This window comes from Sipha flava, unplaced genomic scaffold, assembly GCF_003268045.1.
Source record: "Sipha flava isolate LNK unplaced genomic scaffold, YSA_version1 73_pilon_pilon, whole genome shotgun sequence".
Taxonomy (NCBI): Eukaryota; Metazoa; Arthropoda; class Insecta; order Hemiptera; family Aphididae; genus Sipha; species Sipha flava.
This window is the reverse complement of record NW_020273613.1, coordinates 3,076,564-3,098,623: the sequence shown is the minus strand read 5'-3', so window position 1 is coordinate 3,098,623 and position 22,060 is coordinate 3,076,564. Positions and strand designations below refer to the sequence as shown.

The window sequence follows — 22,060 nt, the reverse complement described above, 5'->3', positions numbered from 1 at the left end:
TTTTTAGAATAATCTAAACTAAACATTGGACTTTTTCAATGCTATTATGTATTTGTGTGCGGTACTATAATATTTACTATTTTACTGGTATCTAATCACAAACAAATTTTAGAATTATAATTATTATTTAGTTATTGTACTATAGCTGACATAACGTTACTTACAGTTACTCGTTATTTTTCTTGATAGTTTAAATTATATAGTTGATCAGCAAGGGCGTCCATCTTCAGAAATCTAGGGGGGGGGCATAGTGTTTTATAATAAAATTTACTTTCATATTAAATTGTCATAGGTAAAGTTATATTTATATATATATATATATATTAATATTATTTTATTAAGTACATGCATTGTAGTTAAACCTATAAAATTATTATTTATAAAATAGATATATAAAATTAAATTTTATAAAAAATGAAAGTATATAAAATGATAATTAATACAATTTTAAAAATGTAAAATTAACATTGTGCTTTATTATTAATAAATAATTAATTTTAGTAACAAACAATAGTTCCAAATTGCGTTTATTTTTGGAAAATTCATTGATAACATTGTCAACTAAATTCATATCTTGAATTTACACATATAAATATAAAATTAGGATATAGCCTTTCCACTACATGGTCTTAATATTTAAAGTACTAAAAAGCCAGGGGGAACATGTCACCTTCTTTCCCTCTCAATGGACGCCCATGTTGATTAGTGTTACATACTATATTCCTTAGTTCTTATATATTGCATAGTACATACAGTTTAAAGAGACGTTTACGTGCTGCTGTTTTATTTTTTTCAATGGGCAATTCCAAAAAAATACATAAAAGCGGAAGTGCTATAAGAAAAAAAAAAGAGAAAGATTTGTTTAGAAAGGAAGATCAAACCCTTAACAAAAAAAATTAAATTTTGTAAAATCAAGTAAGTACTCACATTGGTATAACTATGGGTGCTATACTGTATAATATTTTTTTTTATTATTTAATACATAATTATCTATAACAATATAGGTGCTTATTAATTATTATAATTATACAATGTTATGTAGGAATATTAACTAAAATTACACCATATTTTTTATATGTATCTCAGTATCATTTTTACATTTGATAGCAATTAGCAGTATAAAATAAGTAAGGTTTGTCAAATAAAAATATACTTAAGATATTTAAGACACAAATTGTGTTTTGAATGTGTCTATTATATTTATAATTTTTAACATTATTTGAAGTATAAAACCCTAACTAAGACACTTGTATAATTAGATATACCTACTTAATTGATAATAGATGTTATAATATATTTATATTATAGATATATTATGCATTTTTTAGATGCTAATATAACAGACAATTTGTCGAATCATACTAAGGTAGAAGGTAAATTGATGCATTAATTGTATTTAATCTTGAAATAATGTTAATAGTTAGTTAAATTAAAAAACAAAATTATAATAATATAAAATATTAGATATATTATGTTTTAACTTTATAGTTTTATAAATATACTTTCCAATTTTCATCTTTAAGTGACAATAACTTGAAAAAATGTAACAGTAATGTTATTGAAAATGAAAGAGAAAATCTGAATAGTGATAATGGTAATTTCTAGTTAACTTTTTACCTAAACTATTTAAAAAATTAAAACTTCTTTCTAGACGTCAGTGCTTTAAAACAAGACAATGAAAAAAATCAAGTTAATACAATTGAAAATGTTGATACCATGGAAATAGTTGAAACCTGTTCAAATGTTGATAATAGTACCTACATAATATATACCTAAATTTTAATTCTATAATTTTAAACAATTATAACTTTTTTTTACAGATGCTACTGATATATTTATAAAACCTAGAAGTATTAATGTTACAAGCTTTTGGTCATTTCATTCTCATCAACCAAAAAAAAACATTTCATTCAAACCTTGAAAATTGTATAACCGTTAGGGTGGAAGTCATCGTAAATGGATATCTATTGTGTTAAGAAAAAAGCTTTATTTTGCAATATATGTCTTTGTTATGATGATGGTTCTGGATCATTTTCCAAAGGATTTTCTGTCTGGAAGCATGTTTATGAGCGAATCAGTGATCATGAAGAATCATTAACGCACTAATTAAATGTTGATGCTCTTTTGATGAAAAAGTAATATTCCTTGGTGGATTCGCTTTTAACATACAGACTTGGTTCAATTAGAAAAAATACAAGTTGAAAACAATCGAAATGTATTACTTCATCTTATTGATGTTTTAAAGTTAATTGGAAAGTGCAGACTAAGTTATAGAAGTAAAACAAATGATGCTGCATATTCACTCGATGATTCTTTCTTAGACCATGGGAATTTTTTGGAAATAACTTTACTTATTAGTTAATATGATTCCTTGCTTAAATCACATTTAGATAAAGTTATAAAAAAAGTTGAAAATGTCATAATGCTGGAGCCCAACAAGAAGGAGGTTGTTATTTTTTTTATCAAAAAATACAATTAATTATATTCTTGAAATTATTGCTAAAAATATAAAATTTACAATTTCTAATGAAGTAAAAGATGCTGTAATATATTCTTTACAACTCAATACAATACAAGATATATCTATTACAGATCAATGCTCAATAATATTAAAATATGTGAATGGTACATCTGTCTTCGAAAGATTAGTTGGTATGGTAAGGTGTATCTCAAGTAAATGCTCCAATTTTGTTGAGTTACTCTTAAATGTTCTTAAATGTATGAATATAGACCCAAAATGTTGTAAAGGAAACACAACAGATGGAGCTACAAATATGCAAAGTATTTATAATGGATTTTCCGCAAAAATGAGTGAAGCAGCGGTTGAACAAGTACATGTATGGTGTTATACACATGTATTAAATTTAGTTATTAGTGATATTACAAGCAAAATTGTCCAATTTATTTCTTTGTTTGGTATCTTGCAAGGATGTGCAGTATTTATACATGAGTCATTTAAACGTATGGACATATGGAAAACCAAAAATTCCAAAAAAAAAATATCTACAATCGGCGAAACAAGATAGTAGTCCAAAGATGCAGCATTGACAAAGGTTTTTGGACAAAATAATGAACCTGAAAATGGATTTTATGTTAATCTTATAACTACATTAGATGAAATTGAAAACAATTTAGGTATAACTCCAGATGTACTTGCGAATTTTTAAAAAAAACCACTCCTCTATCAAAATATTTACAAGGCCATGGAGTTAATATAATTGCAGCTTATCAAATAGTGAAATAAACTTTGAAGTAACTTGCAAGACTGTGTCCGCCAGTTTCAAAGTATAAAAGAAGCAGCTAATACTTTTGTTGAATATAGCAATAAAAAGTCTGATAAAATAGAGAATAATACTTTAGAAATTCTAAATTAATTACCTCATAGTAGAATAAGAAAAAAAAAAAGACAATTTACTGACTATGAATCAATAGATGATCCTATTACAGATTCATTATGTGCATTTGAAATCAATGTTTACAACCAAGTATTTGATACTGTTATTGAAAGTATTTCATCAAGATTTAAAAAACATGAACCATGTGCCGATTTTTCTTGTCTCGACTTAAACAATTTTCAACCAGATTTACCACTTCCAACAAATGCTTTAATAAAAGTATATGAAAAAATTAGAAATTTTATTCCAAATATAACTTATGATGATCTTTGAAATGAATATGTTGACTTTATATCTAAATGAAGAGAGTTGAAAAAAAACCATTGTTTGTGTGTATGATGAACTAAATAATCAAGTTACTGATGATGGTAATGATTCAGAAAATGATAATCTGTATTTATTTTTACATAAATATTAAAATCATCAAAAATTATGTTATATTTATTTTATATTTTTTTCTAGGATTCAAGAGTGATGATGATATTATATATTATAGTATGTGTGCATAGTGCCAGTATCAAGTATTGTGTTACATGCTGTTTTTAAGTGTTGGTGAATTATAATTTATACTCAAATACATATCGTGGCCTCCACTTTGCATATAAATGTATGCTTACTTTATCCATTACACAAGTAGAATGTGAACGTACATTTTCTAAATTAAAATTTGTGAAAAATTATTTAAGAAATACAATAGATCAGAATGTATTAGAGAGTATGTTGTTAATGAATGTAGAGAAAGATATTCTCAAAAAAATTGATTCTGAACGCATCATTAATAAATTAGGAGTTAAGAACCTAGTATTTGGTAAAATGTTATTTTAAAATGAAAAACTAAATAAATGATTTTTAAAATCTGTTTTGTTATACATTGTTGGGTTGTGTGTTATGCTTTGTTTTTATGTGGTACTTAATAAAATTCATGTAATAATGTACTTAAGAGCAACTTTTTTTTTTATGTAGAGGCCCCTTTTTTAAATTTCCCGGTAGGCCAAAAATGCCCTATCCTGCCATAGGGGAATCTATCTTGCCACATTTACTATCACAGTGAAAACTGGCGCTTGCCCGACACAACCCCTGAGTATAAGCAATTACGAGTAACGTAGCAACGTCGTTTATCTCTTATTTAGATAAACAAATTATCTAAAACGTGACTGATACCGTGTTGTATAATGTGATACCAGGTATAACGATAATACCACAGTGACCTAGGTCCGGACGTTTCTCATTCGCTACGACAATTGTCGCTATCACTCCGTAGATAGTACGCTGTTAAAATACGTATTATTATTATTATTATGGAGGTTCTGTGTTTTCCCTGTGGCGTACGTGCAGTCGTACGTCCGTGTTACTCACTCGGTTTCGCGTTTTCTGCTGATCGTGTGTCTGTGTGTGTTTGTGTGTGCGAGAGGGAGTGAGAGCCTGTGCGAATATCAATGTTTTCTCTTTCAGCGTATTATTGTACAATCGAAGATCTGTCATTCGTCGCGAGCTTGCCGTCCGTCTTTTGGTAAGTTAAACATCCTGATCCGGTTATTACGTTTGTCACACAGTCGTCCATATGTCTCCCCGGCCAAACAAAACTGACCATAGTCAAATAATAATTGAAAACTCGACCTCCCTATGTACCTTTGACGTGTTGGACTTGGAGAAATAAACCGACGTATGGTCGCACCCATTGTGCAGTGGTCAAGACAGTATTCAACTGTACAAATATCTTACATTAATAATATAATTTTCATAATATTTTTTTTTTGTCCTCAGAAAATGACTTTGTAATGGGGCGTAATCGCAAGAAAAGAACAAATCACAGTGTTCAAACCATTAATGTACCAATGTCGCAACGTAGTGATTATGTTGACCTGTGTCGTAATATCATTCGTGACATGGACCAGTATGGAGTGTGCGTGTTGGACAATTTTCTCGGTTATGAACGTGGTATGACCGTTCTTGATGAAGTATTGAATTTATACAACATGGGAGTGTTTAAAGATGGACAGTTAGTTCGAAACAAAGCTAATAATAATCTCAAAACTATACGTGGTGATCAGATCATTTGGGTAGATGGTCGTGAGGAGTGTTGTAAATATATTGGACAGCTTATTAGTGATGTTGATGCTGTAGTCATGGGATCAAACCAAATGAACGATAATGGAAAACTTGGGAACTATACTATTAATGGCCGTACTAAAGTAAGTTGTATTGTACTTAAGATGACTATACATTCCGTTTTGAATAGGACAGTCCCATTTTTGTACCTAATTATCCTGTTGTCCTCTAGGAAATAATCAGGACACTAAAATTTCCCGTTTTCAAAAAGTAGTAAAAAATAACCATAGTCAATTTTAATTTGTTAATTAATTATTGTTTCTATTATATTTAATTAGTATGTGTACATGTGATGTGTATTTACTGTATTACTGAATGGTTGACGTTGAACGGCATCAAAGCTAAGTGGTATATTCATACATCTATATCTAAACTAATAAAATATAAAAACTCTAAATGCACCAAACTATATATTAATCTAATGTACTATAGTAAATAAACACTACAGTATAAGTTTAAATACAAGATTATTTTTCTTAATTCATTATTTCATTATTACAATAATTGTTGATCGTTTCTTTATGTAGACGCTTTTTCTTACATTAAAAAAAGAAAATTGTAATCAAAATGAATTACTTATCAAAAAGTTTAATTAATTAATTAAATGTTTTTGTTTCTTATAACCATAATAGTACTTAATTTTGTTAATAGTTCTTAAATAAAAAAAATTTGTTTATAATCAAAAATTAGGAAAATTTTTTTTTCTATCTTGTTTTGAATAAAAATATATATGGTCACCTTAATAGTACTCTTTAATTTTTCTTGAGAACAATTTTAAAAAAAATTTATTTATAGTATAATTATTGTAACATATTAACTAAAAAAAAAGTAGTACTAGTTCAATGTGACTGTTAAAATTATATTTATAATAATTTTATAAATATTTCCATTAAATTATGGCAACTTTAATAATTCTATGTTATTATAAATATTTTTAAGTAGGATTATTTATGATTTAATATTAAATTACCATGGTGCATATTATTAATTGAGTATCATTTTTAGGCTATGGTTGCTTGTTATCCAGGACATGGATCTCATTATGTCAAGCATGTTGATAATCCAAATAAAGATGGCCGATGTATTACTGCAATATATTATTTAAATAAAGACTGGGATATTAAAGTATGTAGTCTAGTATAATATTGGAAATCATCCAAAATGTATATTTAGTATGTTTTTTTGGTACTAGTTCTGTACAAGTTGTTGTATCTATTTTTCCTAGATATTTTTATTTTGATCATACATAGGAAAAACATTTAGCTCTGAATGGTTTATATTTTTGCGATAGTTAAATGTACAATCAGTTGTAGTCTCATAACAAATTTATTTTTATTATATTTTTTGTTAAATTGGTCAATTTATTGATTTATTTTATATTGTTAATAATAATATATGTATTTTGATGTAATTATTTTATTGAATTTATTTATTTTACAGGAAAATGGTGGATTATTAAGAATATTTCCAGAAGGTTGGAGTGACCAAGTTGCAGATATAGAACCATTATTTGATAGAATTCTATTTTTTTGGTCTGACCGAAGAAATCCTCACGAAGTTCAACCAGCATTTAAAACTAGGTTAAATTTGCATTAATATATTTCTAAATTTATTTTGAATTGTCATCAATGTTTTTCATTAATATTATTAGGTATGCAATAACTCTTTGGTATTTTGATGGCAATGAAAAAGAAGAAGCTGGAAGAAGATTTCAAGATGCAAGTCAGTCTAATATCTGTTGTTACAAAAATGTTTGTTCTTTGTAAATAATCAGAATATTTTATTATTTTAATGTTATATTTCTATTTTCTAGGTGACTTAAATAGCATGCATGTTCCATAGTCCTAAAAATACCAGTAATATCTCACCGACTGTTAAATTGGACTCTTGAAACTCTGTATTGATCTTTTTTAAGAATTAATGTTACTCTCTAGGCGGTCTGTAAACTGAAATTTACTCAGTTATTAGATCAATGTTTTTAATCTGTGATTTCATTAACTGAAATTAGTATAATTGACTCCTTGTTACAATTTCAATGTAATTTAATCATTATTTTTACATTTTAAACAAGCGGCTCAATCTATTTACTTTAGATAAAATTTATATGAAATATTTTCTTTTTTTTTGAAAGAGACTAATGTTTATATATTTATAAATAAAATACAGTTTGAATTAATTACAATTTTAAAAATTTGTTTTGTTGAACAACTTTTATACAGACTTGAATTTTAGAGAGCAACATAATAGATTATTGTTATTAGTTCAAATTATTTTGTTATAATGTTGTAAAGTTCAAATTGATGTACTCTTGTGAATTAGCAGAAATACATCATATTTTATCTTTATATTTGTTGAATTGACTTTAACTATAAATAAGTTTATAATACTTTGTATTATAATATTTTAAAAGTATGTAGTTGAAGAAAAAAAAAACTGAGAAAAATGTATGTACTACTAATTATTTAGTGTTAAATGTAAAATTATTGATACTTGTTTACTTTTTGTGATATCTTATGTGTCTATATTGTAACAATGTTTTTCTTATTTACATTAAAAAAATATAAATAATTTATATTATTTTTATCAAAACAATTTTTTAACAACAAATATTACAACTATCCAGTCTTTTTTTTAATTAAATTTGACATTTTTTTTTTAAAATCATTAAATTTAAATATTTGTATTAAAATGTTGAGCTAGAAGAATCATCAAAATATTATGATATTGGAAATCTTTTTTTGTGTATGTAAATAAAATTGTTTGTATTTATAATTTTACAAAATGTTTTTGCTGAAAATTATTGCTAGAATTTGTTGAATTACATTGGTTCATTTCGGTCCAGTCCATTTGATTTGAATATATCCATGGCTCAGTAGTATATTTAATTAATAAACACCAAAGTATTAGTCCTGCTAATGAAAATATGAACAAACCGCTGCGTTTAGGTTCTTGAAATTGAAACATTTCTCGAAAATCGGGAAAACCCATATGATTGCAAAACTTATGAGCCAAAATTGGAGCAATAATGTTACCAGTTGTGATGAATAACAATGCAGAATATGCACCGAATATTGTTGTATATGTGAATTGGAATACTAAAAAAACAAATGTTTTTATAAATAGCATTTGAAATTAGAGAAATCAAACAGTAAAGTTAAAATAGCTTAATAATAGAATTGATTATATTAAATTATAATCAGTGATCATCCTAGTTACGATAAACCACATAATATTAACACAATATCTTATCTAATAAGTAAATAATTAAATATATAAATATACCTGACATTAAAAATGCATCAAAACATGGTACACCAGCTCGCATTCTTTCTATCCATTGATTGAAATGTGCTGAACCAATACATATTTAAAAATTAGTATAAATAAATAAATGTTAAAAGGTTATATTTATAAAATATTAATATTACCTGCTCCGAAAAACACTGGACAAATGAATACAGTAGTCATTGGTTGAAAATATTGAAGTAATAGAGGTATTATACAGGCTCTAAAGGTAAATTCTTCAGAAATTGGTGCTACTATATAATTTCTAAGCCAAATCAAGTCTGAAAAGTTAGACTTAATATTTTCAATACCTGAAAATTAAACACTTTGTTGATAATCCGATTTTATAAAATATAATATTGTTATTTAAAGGTTTTGAAAACTTACTAATGATACTTTTCAGTTGAAAGCTTTTACAACAAATCAAACAAATTGAACCCAAAAACAAAACACTCGTTAAGACAAGTGAGGACGCAGCAGATATAAATATGCCGTCCCATTTTAAACCCAACCAATACCAAATAGGCACCTAAACATATTGGTTTCAGATAATGATTAATTATAACATAATAGTGTAATAAGTAAGCCTTACTTTAGTTTTGTCATGGATGAAGTACCAGGTATATAATGGAGAAAATATTAACATAAACGTAACACTAAGAAATCTTTTTTTTATAGTCGATGGATGATCTCTTAGTATCATATGAAACAAATGTAAGCACAAAATCAAATAAATGTGTAAATGTTAATATTTAGGTATGTACAAAGACATTAATAATATTGAATAAATAATTCATTAAGTTACCTTGAATGCTGAGAGCTCCATACATATAAACTGGCTACATATATCAGAGATAGTAAGAGGCTTTCTAGAACACATTTTGTAAAAGAACATTGGTAGTTAAATTTATCAATGTTCATATTCGAACCAGTATTAAAGTCCTGCCATTATTGTTCTAGAAAAAAAAAATTTGATTTTAAATACCAAACTAAAATTTGTCATAGGTACTCAGTTATGCTAATACACTATTAGTATATATATATATATATATATATATATATATATATATTGTATTTCAGTATAAGTACAAAACAATAAAAATATTGACAGCAATATTAGTATACTTTATTCATTAGATACGTTTTTGGATCAATAAATACATTTATTTTACATATTTTTGAAACGATAATTATAATATTTCAGTAAAAACTTGCAAGATCAAAGTTATTTTACTTACAATAATTGTTATTTTTATGTGTTATACAATTGTGAAAATATTATTGAATATAACTAAGTAATTCTAAGAAAAAACTATTTTTATCATATAAATTGATCTATTTCATGTAAATATTTGACACAGTATATATTTCAAGTTTTAACTATTCAATAATAAAGCAATTATTTTACATATGGTAATCTAAAAAATTAAACAAATTGTTAAAATAACAAAAATTTACTTATATAAATTACAATATCAAATATAAACCGAATTCCAATATAACACAAATTCTTATCATTGTTTTTGATAAAAGAATGTTAAAGCTAGTTTATAGATAATTAAAATTTGTTAAATTATCATTTGTGAATCCATATTTTTAGACAAATGTCAATGTTACATACAAATATTATAAGAAGTCAATGTGTAATAATTTAATTAAAAATATTTGTTATCATTAAACTATTTTTATCAAAATAGAAGATTACACACACATCTCACTGATTATGTACTCGTACTGTATTGTGTACATATTTTTCATTAAAAATGTTGGCCTATTAGCTATTGGTAGGGCAGAGGATTTGTTGCTCTAAAAAACCACTAAATATGCAAGTACTTATGCACTTAAAAATCCTTTAATATGCACTAAAAATATGCTTTTATATATTTTTTTTTAAAGCGATTTATTTATGTAAACTATTTAAATATTGCGTAACATTAAATCATTTTTCACATCCTACTTTAACATCAAAATACCCACATTATAGGACTTAAACGTCCGTCGAAAACGCATCGACAACAAACTCCGATAGTTAACTCATTAACCGACTGTTAAGACAGCTCATCTTTAGACATTTTAATGTTAAAACAAAGTACACAAAGATGAAAAGAATCACGAACAGACGCATATATGTAGGTACGCAGATTGCAGAACTAAGACTATATTACTATAATATTAAATTATTTACAAACACTGACCAAAGTCAGCGCATTGAAATTTTTTTGTATCGTTTATGGGATCGTTAACGGCCTATCGAAAATTTAAGATGTAAGTTATCTATATACTATTTATAGATAATATTAATCTAATCGCCGATCCTGGAGACAACTTACTACTAAAAACGTGTGTCTGCGAACAGTCAACAATTACATTGTGTGATCAAAATTATTTTTAATACGTCAATATTTTGATCGTATATTAGATAAAATAAGAACGTCGGCAGATAAGTTATTGAAAAAATGATAAATTATTTGAAATATACATCTAAAAGTATGAAATGGAAGAAATTTGCCTTAAAACAAAAAAAAAAAAAAAATCCAAATATTATAATATAATGTAAAGACTAGCTTGTGAATGCATGAAACATATTTGTTTTATATTCTGCTACTTTTGTGATTGTGCAAAACAAATATGCAAATACTACAAGCCTCTATCCTATCTATTAGTTATTAGCAAGATTCAAACGCACACTAAGGATTTCTGTTGGCGGGGGGGGGGCTCACACATTTTTCATATTTTTCTTATATATATATATAAATCATTACCAATACATTTTCACATAGTCAATTTTTTTTTTTTATTGTTATAACACTTAGTAATCAGTGGCGTATACAAGGGGGGTGTTTGGTAGATATGACACCCCCCTTGAGCCGTATCATATATTACATTATTATAGGAATATAGATAAATCGATAATACAATATGAAATATAAAATAATGCACAATACTAATTACATATATACTGGTTAACATTATCGCGATTGCGATAGTACGTGATGAAAATTATTCGTTTACGTTTTCGTGCAATACAAAACGTTTAATAATAATAATAGGTATTGTAGCATCGAATAATGATATTCGAATAGTCAAATATTCGAATAATTTATGGTAAAGCTATCCGAATTCGAATATACATTACATCTTTATTACAGACATTATGTATACATATTAATTAATTAAAATAAAAGTTTTAGTTTGTACGTATTATATATAATATTTAATAATTATAATTAACACCCCCTTCAGAAAATCCTAGCTACGACACTGATAGTAATATCTAGTACCTACGTAGAATACGCTAGTAAACATAAATTTTCAACTAAATAATCGATCGGCGATTGTTACAAACACGTCATCATGTATTTACTATTATATTGAACTATAAATGTGTATCTAACATAATAATCAAATTTGAAAAAAATATAATCATTCATCATAGTAATAATAATTATTTGTGACAAAACAGTAAGCTATAATAATATATAATCTAATGTAGAAAATATTTTTTTTGAGGGTTTTATTTCTACTCCAACGTAATCCCCACCACTGTATGCACCACTGCCAGACTTCGGGACTATTATAGCATTTGCATACTTTTGTTATTTATTGTAAAATATAACGGTGTACAAAATAAATAAATTTCTAGTTGCCATGTTTTTAAATCTAAAATTTTAATGTACATATTTTTGCACATTTCATCGATTTCGCAGGTAAGTGAGTATTAATGAGCTTGTTTTGCATATTTTGGCAAATTAGTCAAATTTAAAAATTAAAAATTATACAATTTGTCTACCTCCCACCCAGTAGTTGAAATGGCTCAAGATAAGTGAAGGGATGCCTTATAATTCAGATTTCCTGATATCATCATAACTTTCTTCACACCTTGTGTAGGTACCTATAATATTTTTTATTTTTTTATAGTTCACATAATTTATATTATCTTAGTCCGTGGCTCTAAATACGGGTATAATACGAGTTGCGAAACGGCTTATACTAAGCAACACGATAAGCTGGGCGCTCGGGCCTGAATGTTAAAAACAATTATTTTCACCGAAAAAAAAATGTCTTATATATAAATATAAAAATAAGTATATCATTTTAAAATACAAGTCTTAGGAGGAATGCGTTATTTTAGATAAAACAAGTAGAGGGATGAAAATTATAAAAATTTGCAAACTTGTCATTAGTTTTAAGAGTCTCAAAATCGTCAATAGCATTTTATTATTGTACCAGAGGTCTGTACTGCCTTAATTGAAGTACTACAAGACTACAAATGGGTAGATATTCCAAAATATTATATTAATAAAATTTAGTATTTTATTAATTACAATATTATAAATGTAACATTACATACGAGTAGGTATGTAAAATAAAATAATAAAATATGATTTTTTAAATTTTTAAACAAAGTAGCACTTATTATGAGTAATATTATTATATGTGTTGTTAGTTTTTAAGAAAATTATATTAATTTTAAAAGTATACAATTAAACCATATTATTATCTAGGTTTGGTGATGTTTCATTATTAGATGTACCTACTTTGGTTTAGCGTTGTCGGATGCTGAATTACGTATGGAGATGGAAAATTAGATATGTCTTTTTAAGAAGGCAAATGCATTGTGGAAGTGTATGATACTGGTGACTGTGGTGGAATGGGAGACATTGAATTAATGGATAGTGCAGCTGGTGATGAAACTGAAGACGAAAATGACATTGGATTGGTCGAAGACTCAGTTTGTTTAAAAACTTGATTAATATAATTATTAAAAGTATAATTAAGTTCCGTATTACATATAAGACTACTTATTTGATGCTGAAGAACAGTTCTTGTACGTCGATCAAATAATTGCAATTTACTAGCGACATAATTACCAAAAATCGTGCAGTCATTCTTTACTTTCGGTATTTGTTTTTTATCAGAAATGTATTTTATTAATTTATAAATTTCTGTTACTCTAGAATCCTCTTCTACTTTTTTTCTTTTTATCCTTGTTGTCCTTTTGGGGAATACAAATACTTTGTTTTTTTGAGGTTGCACTATGTCGACTTTCTCAATAATTTCCACATCTAAATTTTGTGTTTCTTCAGTGCTAACCGACTGAAAAAAAATTAGACATTTTATAAAAATTACTGGAAAAAAATCTAAATTTGTAATTATTAGGTATGAAGTTTTTTTTTTTAAATTATACTATAATAATACTTATAATAAATTATACTTTTACTAAATATTATTATTATTATTATTATTATTATATTACATTATTTTTATATATCGCTATCGTAGAATTAAAGGGGCGTAGTTATCAATCAACATTGATTTTTTTTTTTAATGCTTACCTATATTAATCAACAAGTTTTTGCGTGAAAAAAATTAACTCTGAAAAATCATTTTACGCCAGTAAAATTGGTGTTAAAATTATAGTAAAGTACCTCTATGATTAATAATTATATTTTAAAAAGAATGGTTAAGTGTTGAAAAGATATTTGGAACTTCCCCATTGCATCGGTACTGTTTATGGGAAGCATGTTCAACTGCAAGCATCGATTGAAAGTGAAAGCAATATTTAGTATAGTCCTAAGTTTATGTCGAATATTATTTTTTGAAAGCTGATGTTGGTTGTCAGAGCCAAATTTCGGACAGTGGAGTTATTCAAAATATGTCGTTTATTAAACAGTTCGAAGAACAAAAATTAGAACCTCCACCAGTGGAAAAATTGGTTAAATGACAAAAAGCTATGACATTTGTTTTTATAGCATATGATGCATTTCCGTTAATAAAAAAAAAAAAAAAATTAAAAAAAATAAGATATATAAATATAATATAAATAATAACAAATGTATGATTAAATATGGTATAATTATTTTTATGTTTATACAATATTGATATTATGTTCTGGTATTATTTTCTACTTAATAATATAATAAATTAATAATAAAGACTAATCATTTTTAAAAAGTAGACTGAACAAAGAAAACAATATTTATAAAATACAGATCGTATTTAGAATTTTATGAAGTAAGATACAATAAAAAAATAAAATGTACTCACTTCAATGGTGTCTTTGTTAACTCGAGGTTTGAATTTACCATTCAAAAACTTCATTTCTTCAAATGCAAACCATTTTGAACAATAACTTTGGTCAGTTCCTGTTGCCGAACGTCCGCTATTGGCCTCTCGTTGTCTTTCCCTTCGGAAAGATCCTAGTAGGCTTTCCATTTTTTTCTTGGTTTCGTTCACGTCTCGTTTTAATTCATTGGATATTTCTAACCAAAAGTCAATTTTTCTCTTGCCCATTTTGTAATAGGGATGTTCAGGATTCCAAAGGATCGGTCTTGATTTATACAAGTTTATAAGTTGTATACAATCGTCGTCTGTCCATTCCATAATTATAAGCAAAATATTATACACAAAAACACGATACAAGATGCAAACGACGCACACGGAACGAAATTACCGTTCAAATTAAATGGATGGTTTCCTTGATCCTACCACTCTTGGGTCGATCACGACCGCACGCGAACGTTCGTGTGCAGATGGAATGTTTACATTATTCGTGCAATAGCGTTCGTGCGCCGTTCGTTCGTGTTTGCGGGCCCCAATGCAAACGCACCTTTAGCCATATAGCCCGATGTAATTAAAAAACGTTCATGTGATACGAAAGGATTTCCGACAAACGTAGTTCGGACGGCTGACGGTCAACAATAGTACTTAAAGTTATTTTATAACTTTGAATGAAATTCGAAAACTGGGAGGGTACGTATTCAAAAGAAAATAAGAACGTTTTTAAACAAGTATATATTTATTTGTTATTTTTTTAAAATTTTTCATGCAGGTAATACTAATTAATAAATATTACATGCACAATTTTTAGATTTCTTAACGTTCATTATAGTTTCTTAGTGCTATGAGTCCCAAATCCTGGTTGTTCAGTTCTAATAGGAGGTAAAAGAATACATTTTTTCACTAAAAGGATCATATATTGAACGTTGTGCGATTGCAGTCACCAAAAATTATTAAAGACCACTTTATTTTTTACATAAAACAATTTTGAAAAATTATCATATTGCAAAAATGCCGTCAATATAAATGAAAATGACACGACGCAATTACCAATTTTAGCAATATAATAGCTTGATCAAAAATAAAAGGTTTAAAAAAAATTAATTGTCGTGAATGATTCAAATGTTTCGTATGAAGAAAATGCAATGAAATCAGATATGAATGAAGATGAATATAATATTGAAAAATTGAAAATCATAGTCTCTGAAAAAAAAAAGGCTGTACAAAGAGATATAATAGAAAGAGAAACTATTAATCAAAGTTCATGTCATAATTGGCTGGAGATAAGGCGTAAGTTACTTACTACTTTAAACTTTGGAAGTATAATTAACCGTCGTCTAGACACGGGATGTGAAAATTTAATAAAACATTTTATTTATGTTACTGATGTTGATATAATAGTAATAGAGTATGGAAGAAATCATTAAAAACAAGCTAAAAAATGTTAAGATAATCTGGTTATAAAATCTTGTTTATTGACGAGTTCAATTATTTCTTAGGAGTAACTCTAAATGGTTTGATCGAAATAAAATGTTCTCAATCAGTTGTCGATATAACCACCGAAGAAGGAATCGACAAAAAAGATTAGTTGTTGGAAAAAAAACTAAAAATGGGAAATTAAAAATGAAAAAGAAATCATAATTGGTGCAGGGACGGGTCTAGATACGATCGACGCGTGTTAGGGCGCCGTCATCAGAAAGGCGCGTGAAAGGCGTCAAAATTAGTATTAAATTTGATCAATCCTTAGTGACACAAATAATCTTCTATAAATACAAAATAAAAAGAATTTTACGATGTGGTTCAATATAAATTTGATTACTATTATAATTATCATTATTTATTATTCTATCGACATGCAAGGATAGGCCGCTCTTGTAGGTACAATTACGATTTTATAAACTATCATTATGCTATTACAAGTATTATTATATTTGTTCTCTGAATAATTTACAAATATGTGGTAAATATGCACGTTTGAAAATTATTTTGAGCATTTATGAATGAGGCTTAGGTTATAATATGTATAATGAGGCCCCTTCAGTTACCAAAATTCTGCCGTTATTGAGCTCTGCGTCTCGACGTCCCGACAAAAGAATAAAATTTCCCTATCAAAACCGTTCATTGAAAATTTCGAATATTTTGCTTTATTACTTACAAATATCCGATCGAAAATAAAAAATTACATATGTATTTAAACTTTTATGACTAAAGGTATGGATAAAAGTGTTTTCGTTAATGATGACCCAGTGGACTGATGAATGAAATCGTCAGCTCTCAGAAACTATGGAGTCAATTTTACAGAGTCAAGTTAATTATAACATGACTTGCAGTGGCGTAGCCAGGATTTTTAAATGGGGGGGAGCTAACCACTTTTTTTGATAAGTAAGGTAAGAGAGGATATGAGAATTCACTCTTAAACCCTACCACCAAGTTTCTAAACGTAGTTCAAGCATTTTAGTATAGTTTTAAAAATATTTATTAATATATAATTTATAATAATAATAATTTTGGTGTCAGTGTTCAGTCACTTGCTCCACTCTGACAGCTGCATCCTCTTAGGCGAATTTCTGGCAAATTCAGTTATTATTTCACTCTCATCGAATTGCTTTTTTTTATTTATATTAGCCATAGCTAACCCATTCAGTCTGTTTTCCAACATGTTGCTTCTTAAAAAAATTTTTAAGCGATTAAGTGCTGAAAACGTTCTTTCCGGAGTGAAAGAGGTAACTGGTAACGTGGCGAATAATTGTAAAAGTATTTTAATGTTAAGTCGAAGATTGGTGCGATGAGAGAGTGAATCAAGATCAGAATTCGGTTTTGGAATAGTATTTTGACTCCATTATTTCCTCCATATGAACAGGTCAGCTCTGATTGTAGATGAGGTATCATCATGGAGATCTTGGACGTATATTTTAGCAGCTTTTATAATATTTTTATCGTCATACATATTTAAATTGGCCGGAATATGTCCTTCAAGTGGCATAACATCAATAAGCCTTTGATAAAACGAGCATCCATTGATTCTATTAAATAGTCAAGATACATTATACATATAAACACGGCCCATGGGGGGGGGGCTATAGCCCCCTTGGCCTCCCCCTTGGCTACGCCACTGATGACTTGCGCAGAGTTATATAAATATGTTAAAGAGAACAAAGATCTGTTGAAAAAAGCAAAATCTTCTGATAAGTATGGCTATTCAAGTAATCTGTAATAAGTTCAAAATATTTTTTTTTAACGTACCTAACGTAAATAAATAAACAAATAGGTAGTCAATGTTGTTAAAATACTTTTCAAAAGTATTTCAAATAGGTATTTAAATACTTAAATTAAAAAGTATTCAAGTACCTTTGCTAATGAGTATTTAAATACAAATACAAATATGTTCAAAAAAAAATATTTCAAATATTTTTAATTACATTTCTTTAAGCTTTTTTTGTTGTCAGATTATTAATTCTTAAAATATTATGGCAAAATTCCATTAATTTTTAGTGAGTAGTGACTAGTGACTATTGTAATAAGTTAATTTTAACGAATAATAAGTTTTGGAGTATGTGAGTATGTGGGATAGTGAAATTCGGGGTGTCGCCGTGCTACGATACTATAAAATATAAATAGCTAAATAGATATACGATATATGGTAATATTTTTTGTCCATAACAATATTTAACATTTTTTTTTTATAATCGTCACTTCGTCTCGTCGACGATAAGCAATTTCTTCAAAATTGAATAATCAAACTAAGAATTTTGTTTGAAAATTTTGTATTTAATATTTTTAAATACAAAAAATTAATTTAAAAACTAGTATTTAAATATTTTAAGTATGCAAATAGTTTATCTAAAGAATGAATTATAATTTTTATTAAAAAATTGAGTATTTTTATACACTTTATTCTAGAATTATTAAAAAGTCCCGACGAGACCCTAACTAAATATGGTAATCATAAGCGCAACTAGGGATGGGGGAGGGGGCTTAGCCCCCCCTACATTTTTAATATTCCCCCTAAAATAAATTATTTAATTGTTTCGTATAATATTAATAAATCTTTTAAAATTCAACTGTAATTCTTATTGTTTTTTAGAAAAAATTAATAAATTTAATTTTTTCCAAATTGTAAAATTATTTTATATTGTCTATGATAAAATATGGTAAATACTAAGTATCATTTGCCTATATTTGTTTGAAACGATGTTTATCGATATATTGGTACGATTGTTAATTGCTATACATAACATTTTACAGTATATTTTTCAGTATGCACTGAATCTATAATATATAGACGTTATATTATTATTGTGGATAAACACATATTTACATTTCACAATGAACCAAGATCGGTTTAGTAATCTTTCAATACTTCATATTGAAAAAGATATTGAAATTAAAATCAATGAAATATTAAAACTATTTATTAACAAAAATAAAAGCAAATGAAACTTGAGTAAATAAATATTTGTTTTTTTTTGTATGTTTTATATTTTTAAGTGAATATATATGGGGGTGTGGGGGCAACGTCCCCACGGGTTACATTTTATGTAATATCAGGTGGGGCTATAGCCCTCCCAAAATTTTAGCTCTAATTGCGCCACTAATGGTAACCCTAATAATGTTGCCAAAACTTTTTTTTTTTTAATAGCTTTTTGCCGGAATTAATTGACCCGAGGTGCATACGTAATACGCCAACACGGAATCCAGTCTACATAATAAAAGCTCAAGAAGAGAAAAAATGTAAAGGTATAGTTTGTTAAAATAATGTAATTATTAAGTTTTTATGTAATTATAATTAATAAAATTACCGGAGTTTATGCGGATCGTAATCATGTAAATTAATAAGTAAATCTACCATTGCATTTTCTTTAATTTATGTATCTAATCAATGCGAGTTTTAATAAGAGAATAATGAGTTGCTTCCGGTGGTGACAGGTTTCAATCAGGAACTTGTAATACAAATATTGCATGTGTATTTTAAAAATTATTGCTATATAAATTATGCTATAAACGTAAATCAAGCTGTATCATATAAACTATGTTGTGCTTTATAAACTGGTACACATATTTGAGTATGATAGGATTAATGTTCAATAATTAGGTAGTGATCGCCAGGCGCGTACACAAGGGGGGGTTGTAAGGTTTCAAACACCTCCTGAAATTCAGGAAAATGATTAAATATGTTTTTATAGAGTAAAATTGGTATATAGATTATATTATTATGAAAATGTACAACCTAAAACCCCTCCCGAAATATTTTTTTGTGTACGCGCTTGGTGAGCGCACCGATAGGTTAATTTGACGTTCCAAACGAGTGTCCATGAAATAATAATGTAAGTCTCGCGACCGCGATGAGGTCGCAGAGCTAATGAGCGTAGTAACGGCGGCGGCGATACGGCGTTGAAACGCCATCTATGGAGCGTTGTATCATTTTAGTTTCACCGATAAAGACCCTTCAGAACGGAACTATAACCGTACTAAATCAAGAGAAGTTACAACCAACCAATTACGTAATTGCTAATCGCTATTTAATATCGTCAATCGATAATGTTGTGACGGGCCGGCAGTGTTATGGCGTGTATTATAGTGAACGATGCACAAGACGATATTACGATAACATTAGAAACCCAGTTTATTTTTAGATTTGTTGACCATAAATGATAACAATATTTACGATTAAAAACAATAGCTATTTCTTTTTATAGTAGACAGGACCATTAGTTTTATACTGGTTAATTCTGTAATCATAAAATATTTATCTATACTTTACCAAAAAAAAAAAAAAAAACTTTTGTGGAAATATAATTTTACCGAGGCCTATTGTTTAATATTTGCCGGCCCCGGTAGTCCCAAAGAAAGTTAAAGGGCAGCATATGCGGCCTCTACTGTCCCTGTGCGCATGTCTATGGATATGATAATAAATCCGGGTGGCTGAATTCATATTAGGGGTCTTAGCCCCCCAAGTCCCACTTTCTATGCGCCTATGGATTATTATATTGTTTATATTTATGTGAAATAATTTAACTTAAAGTAAAATTAATAAAAATTTGGGATGAAAAATAAATTAAAAAAGCAAGATTTTCAACTGAATAGTAATTTGCAATTAGGGTTTTGAAGTTTTTTTTCTTTTACAAATATCTATTTAGAATAAATTAATTTTGTAAATAATAGGCAGTGCTCGACTTGGCAAAAGTATAGAAGGGGGACTCTATTTACTTTAAAAATAAGAACGTTCCCAAAACTGGCTGAGCGTTATGATTATAGCATAATAATAGTAGGGGGACGCTAAAATTTCTGAAAATTAGTTGGGGTACTCCGTCCCCCTACGTCCCCCCTTAAGTCGATCACGCTAAGGCATGGGGAACTGTGCCTAAACAAGGGGTTCAAATTGCGAAGGGGCATAAAACTGTGCAAAATTTGTATTTTTATTTCCTTCAAAATTTGTCTAATTATTAAATAGCACAAAGAAAGTCATATAAGAAATTTCATATGAAGGAATTATCAAATTCTTATATAAATTCAATCAGTTTTAAAGCGAAAATAACATTTTTCAGTCTAAAATTTACACTGTAAAAATTACTTTATAAATATAAACTCTATTCTTAAAAAAAAAAATCAGTAAAATTAAAAGTTAAAATAAATATCATGATATCGAATTTTTAATCGGTTAAAAGGCATTTTCTAAGTTTTAAGGGGCGCTGGAGAGTCTTCTTACGCCACTGGTAATAGGGATGTATAGTAAGTGAGTTGATTCAAAGGCAATGACATTGAAGTCCAATTTTATGTATGGCGGTGGTCATACATATATAATTTGATTTTGAGGGTAGGTACCCTGTGGCCGAGACACTAATATTAAGTTGAAGTCTATAAAAGAATATTATTCCTCGAGAAAATATTTAATATTAAGTTAAGAAAACAAATTATAATTGGTACCCTTTTAATATTTGATAAGTATACTGTATATCAAGGAGATAAATTGTTTACGTTTAGTAGAACATTTCTAAATTTTCTGTTGATGGGTGAGTGGGTGACTCGCCTTAGGGTTGCTAAAAATGTATAAGGCGAAACCAAGACAAAATAAACACATTATTGAGTAATATACTGTTTATATAACTTTTAATATATTGAGAGGACCAGTGGCGTATACAAAGGGGGATGTGGGGTTCATATCTCCCTAGGCCTTTTTTAAATGTTATAAAATAATGTTGTTAGTATGAGGG

General features: G+C 27.6%; 2 protein-coding genes across 4 annotated transcripts; one reads left to right on the top strand and one right to left on the bottom strand.

The window, feature by feature from the left end:
• The first annotated feature begins 4,678 nt into the window (after nt 1–4,678).
• LOC112692337 (egl nine homolog 1) lies at nt 4,679–7,736 on the top strand. 2 transcript variants are annotated; one of them, XM_025566979.1, is made up of 6 exons: nt 4,679–4,905; nt 5,160–5,587; nt 6,510–6,629; nt 6,945–7,084; nt 7,156–7,226; nt 7,318–7,736. In XM_025566979.1, exons 2-6 carry the CDS (start codon nt 5,174–5,176, stop codon nt 7,344–7,346), a joined length of 774 nt encoding a protein of 257 aa, XP_025422764.1. In that variant the 5' UTR covers nt 4,679–4,905; nt 5,160–5,173; the 3' UTR covers nt 7,347–7,736. The 2 variants fall into 2 exon arrangements, with proteins under 2 accessions (XP_025422764.1, XP_025422763.1); XM_025566978.1 differs by having other exon boundaries at nt 7,156–7,255; nt 7,318–7,355.
• A 501-nt stretch (nt 7,737–8,237) lies between these two features.
• Nucleotides 8,238–15,233, bottom strand: LOC112692345 (CAAX prenyl protease 2). Of its 2 annotated transcripts, XM_025566989.1 has the most exons (7): nt 10,028–10,066; nt 9,595–9,745; nt 9,382–9,481; nt 9,177–9,318; nt 8,933–9,100; nt 8,787–8,855; nt 8,238–8,599 (listed from the first exon to the last, which is right to left on the bottom strand). In XM_025566989.1, exons 2-7 carry the CDS (start codon nt 9,708–9,710, stop codon nt 8,271–8,273), a joined length of 924 nt encoding a protein of 307 aa, XP_025422774.1. In that variant the 5' UTR covers nt 9,711–9,745; nt 10,028–10,066; the 3' UTR covers nt 8,238–8,270. The 2 variants fall into 2 exon arrangements, 1 of the variants encoding a protein (XP_025422774.1); XR_003149407.1 differs by lacking the exons at nt 8,238–8,599; nt 8,787–8,855; nt 8,933–9,100; ... (1 more) ...; nt 9,382–9,481; nt 10,028–10,066 and adding exons at nt 13,328–13,886; nt 14,838–15,233 and having other exon boundaries at nt 9,663–9,745.
• Nucleotides 15,234–22,060: the final 6,827 nt, after the last annotated feature.

Excerpts from the sequence above, each read along its gene's own strand:
- LOC112692345 (XM_025566989.1), bottom strand. The coding sequence starts at position 9,710 with ATGAACATTGATAAATTTAACTACCAATGTTCTTTTACAAAATGTGTT. Across the intron at positions 9,319-9,381 it reads TCATCCATGACAAAACTAAA|GTGCCTATTTGGTATTGGTT; the intron begins GTAAGGCTTACT and ends CAATATGTTTAG. Across the intron at positions 8,600-8,786 it reads TGATGCATTTTTAATGTCAG|TATTCCAATTCACATATACA; the intron begins GTATATTTATAT and ends TTGTTTTTTTAG.
- LOC112692337 (XM_025566978.1), top strand. The coding sequence starts at position 5,174 with ATGGGGCGTAATCGCAAGAAAAGAACAAATCACAGTGTTCAAACCATT. Across the intron at positions 5,588-6,509 it reads CTATTAATGGCCGTACTAAA|GCTATGGTTGCTTGTTATCC; the intron begins GTAAGTTGTATT and ends TATCATTTTTAG. Across the intron at positions 7,085-7,155 it reads CAACCAGCATTTAAAACTAG|GTATGCAATAACTCTTTGGT; the intron begins GTTAAATTTGCA and ends TAATATTATTAG.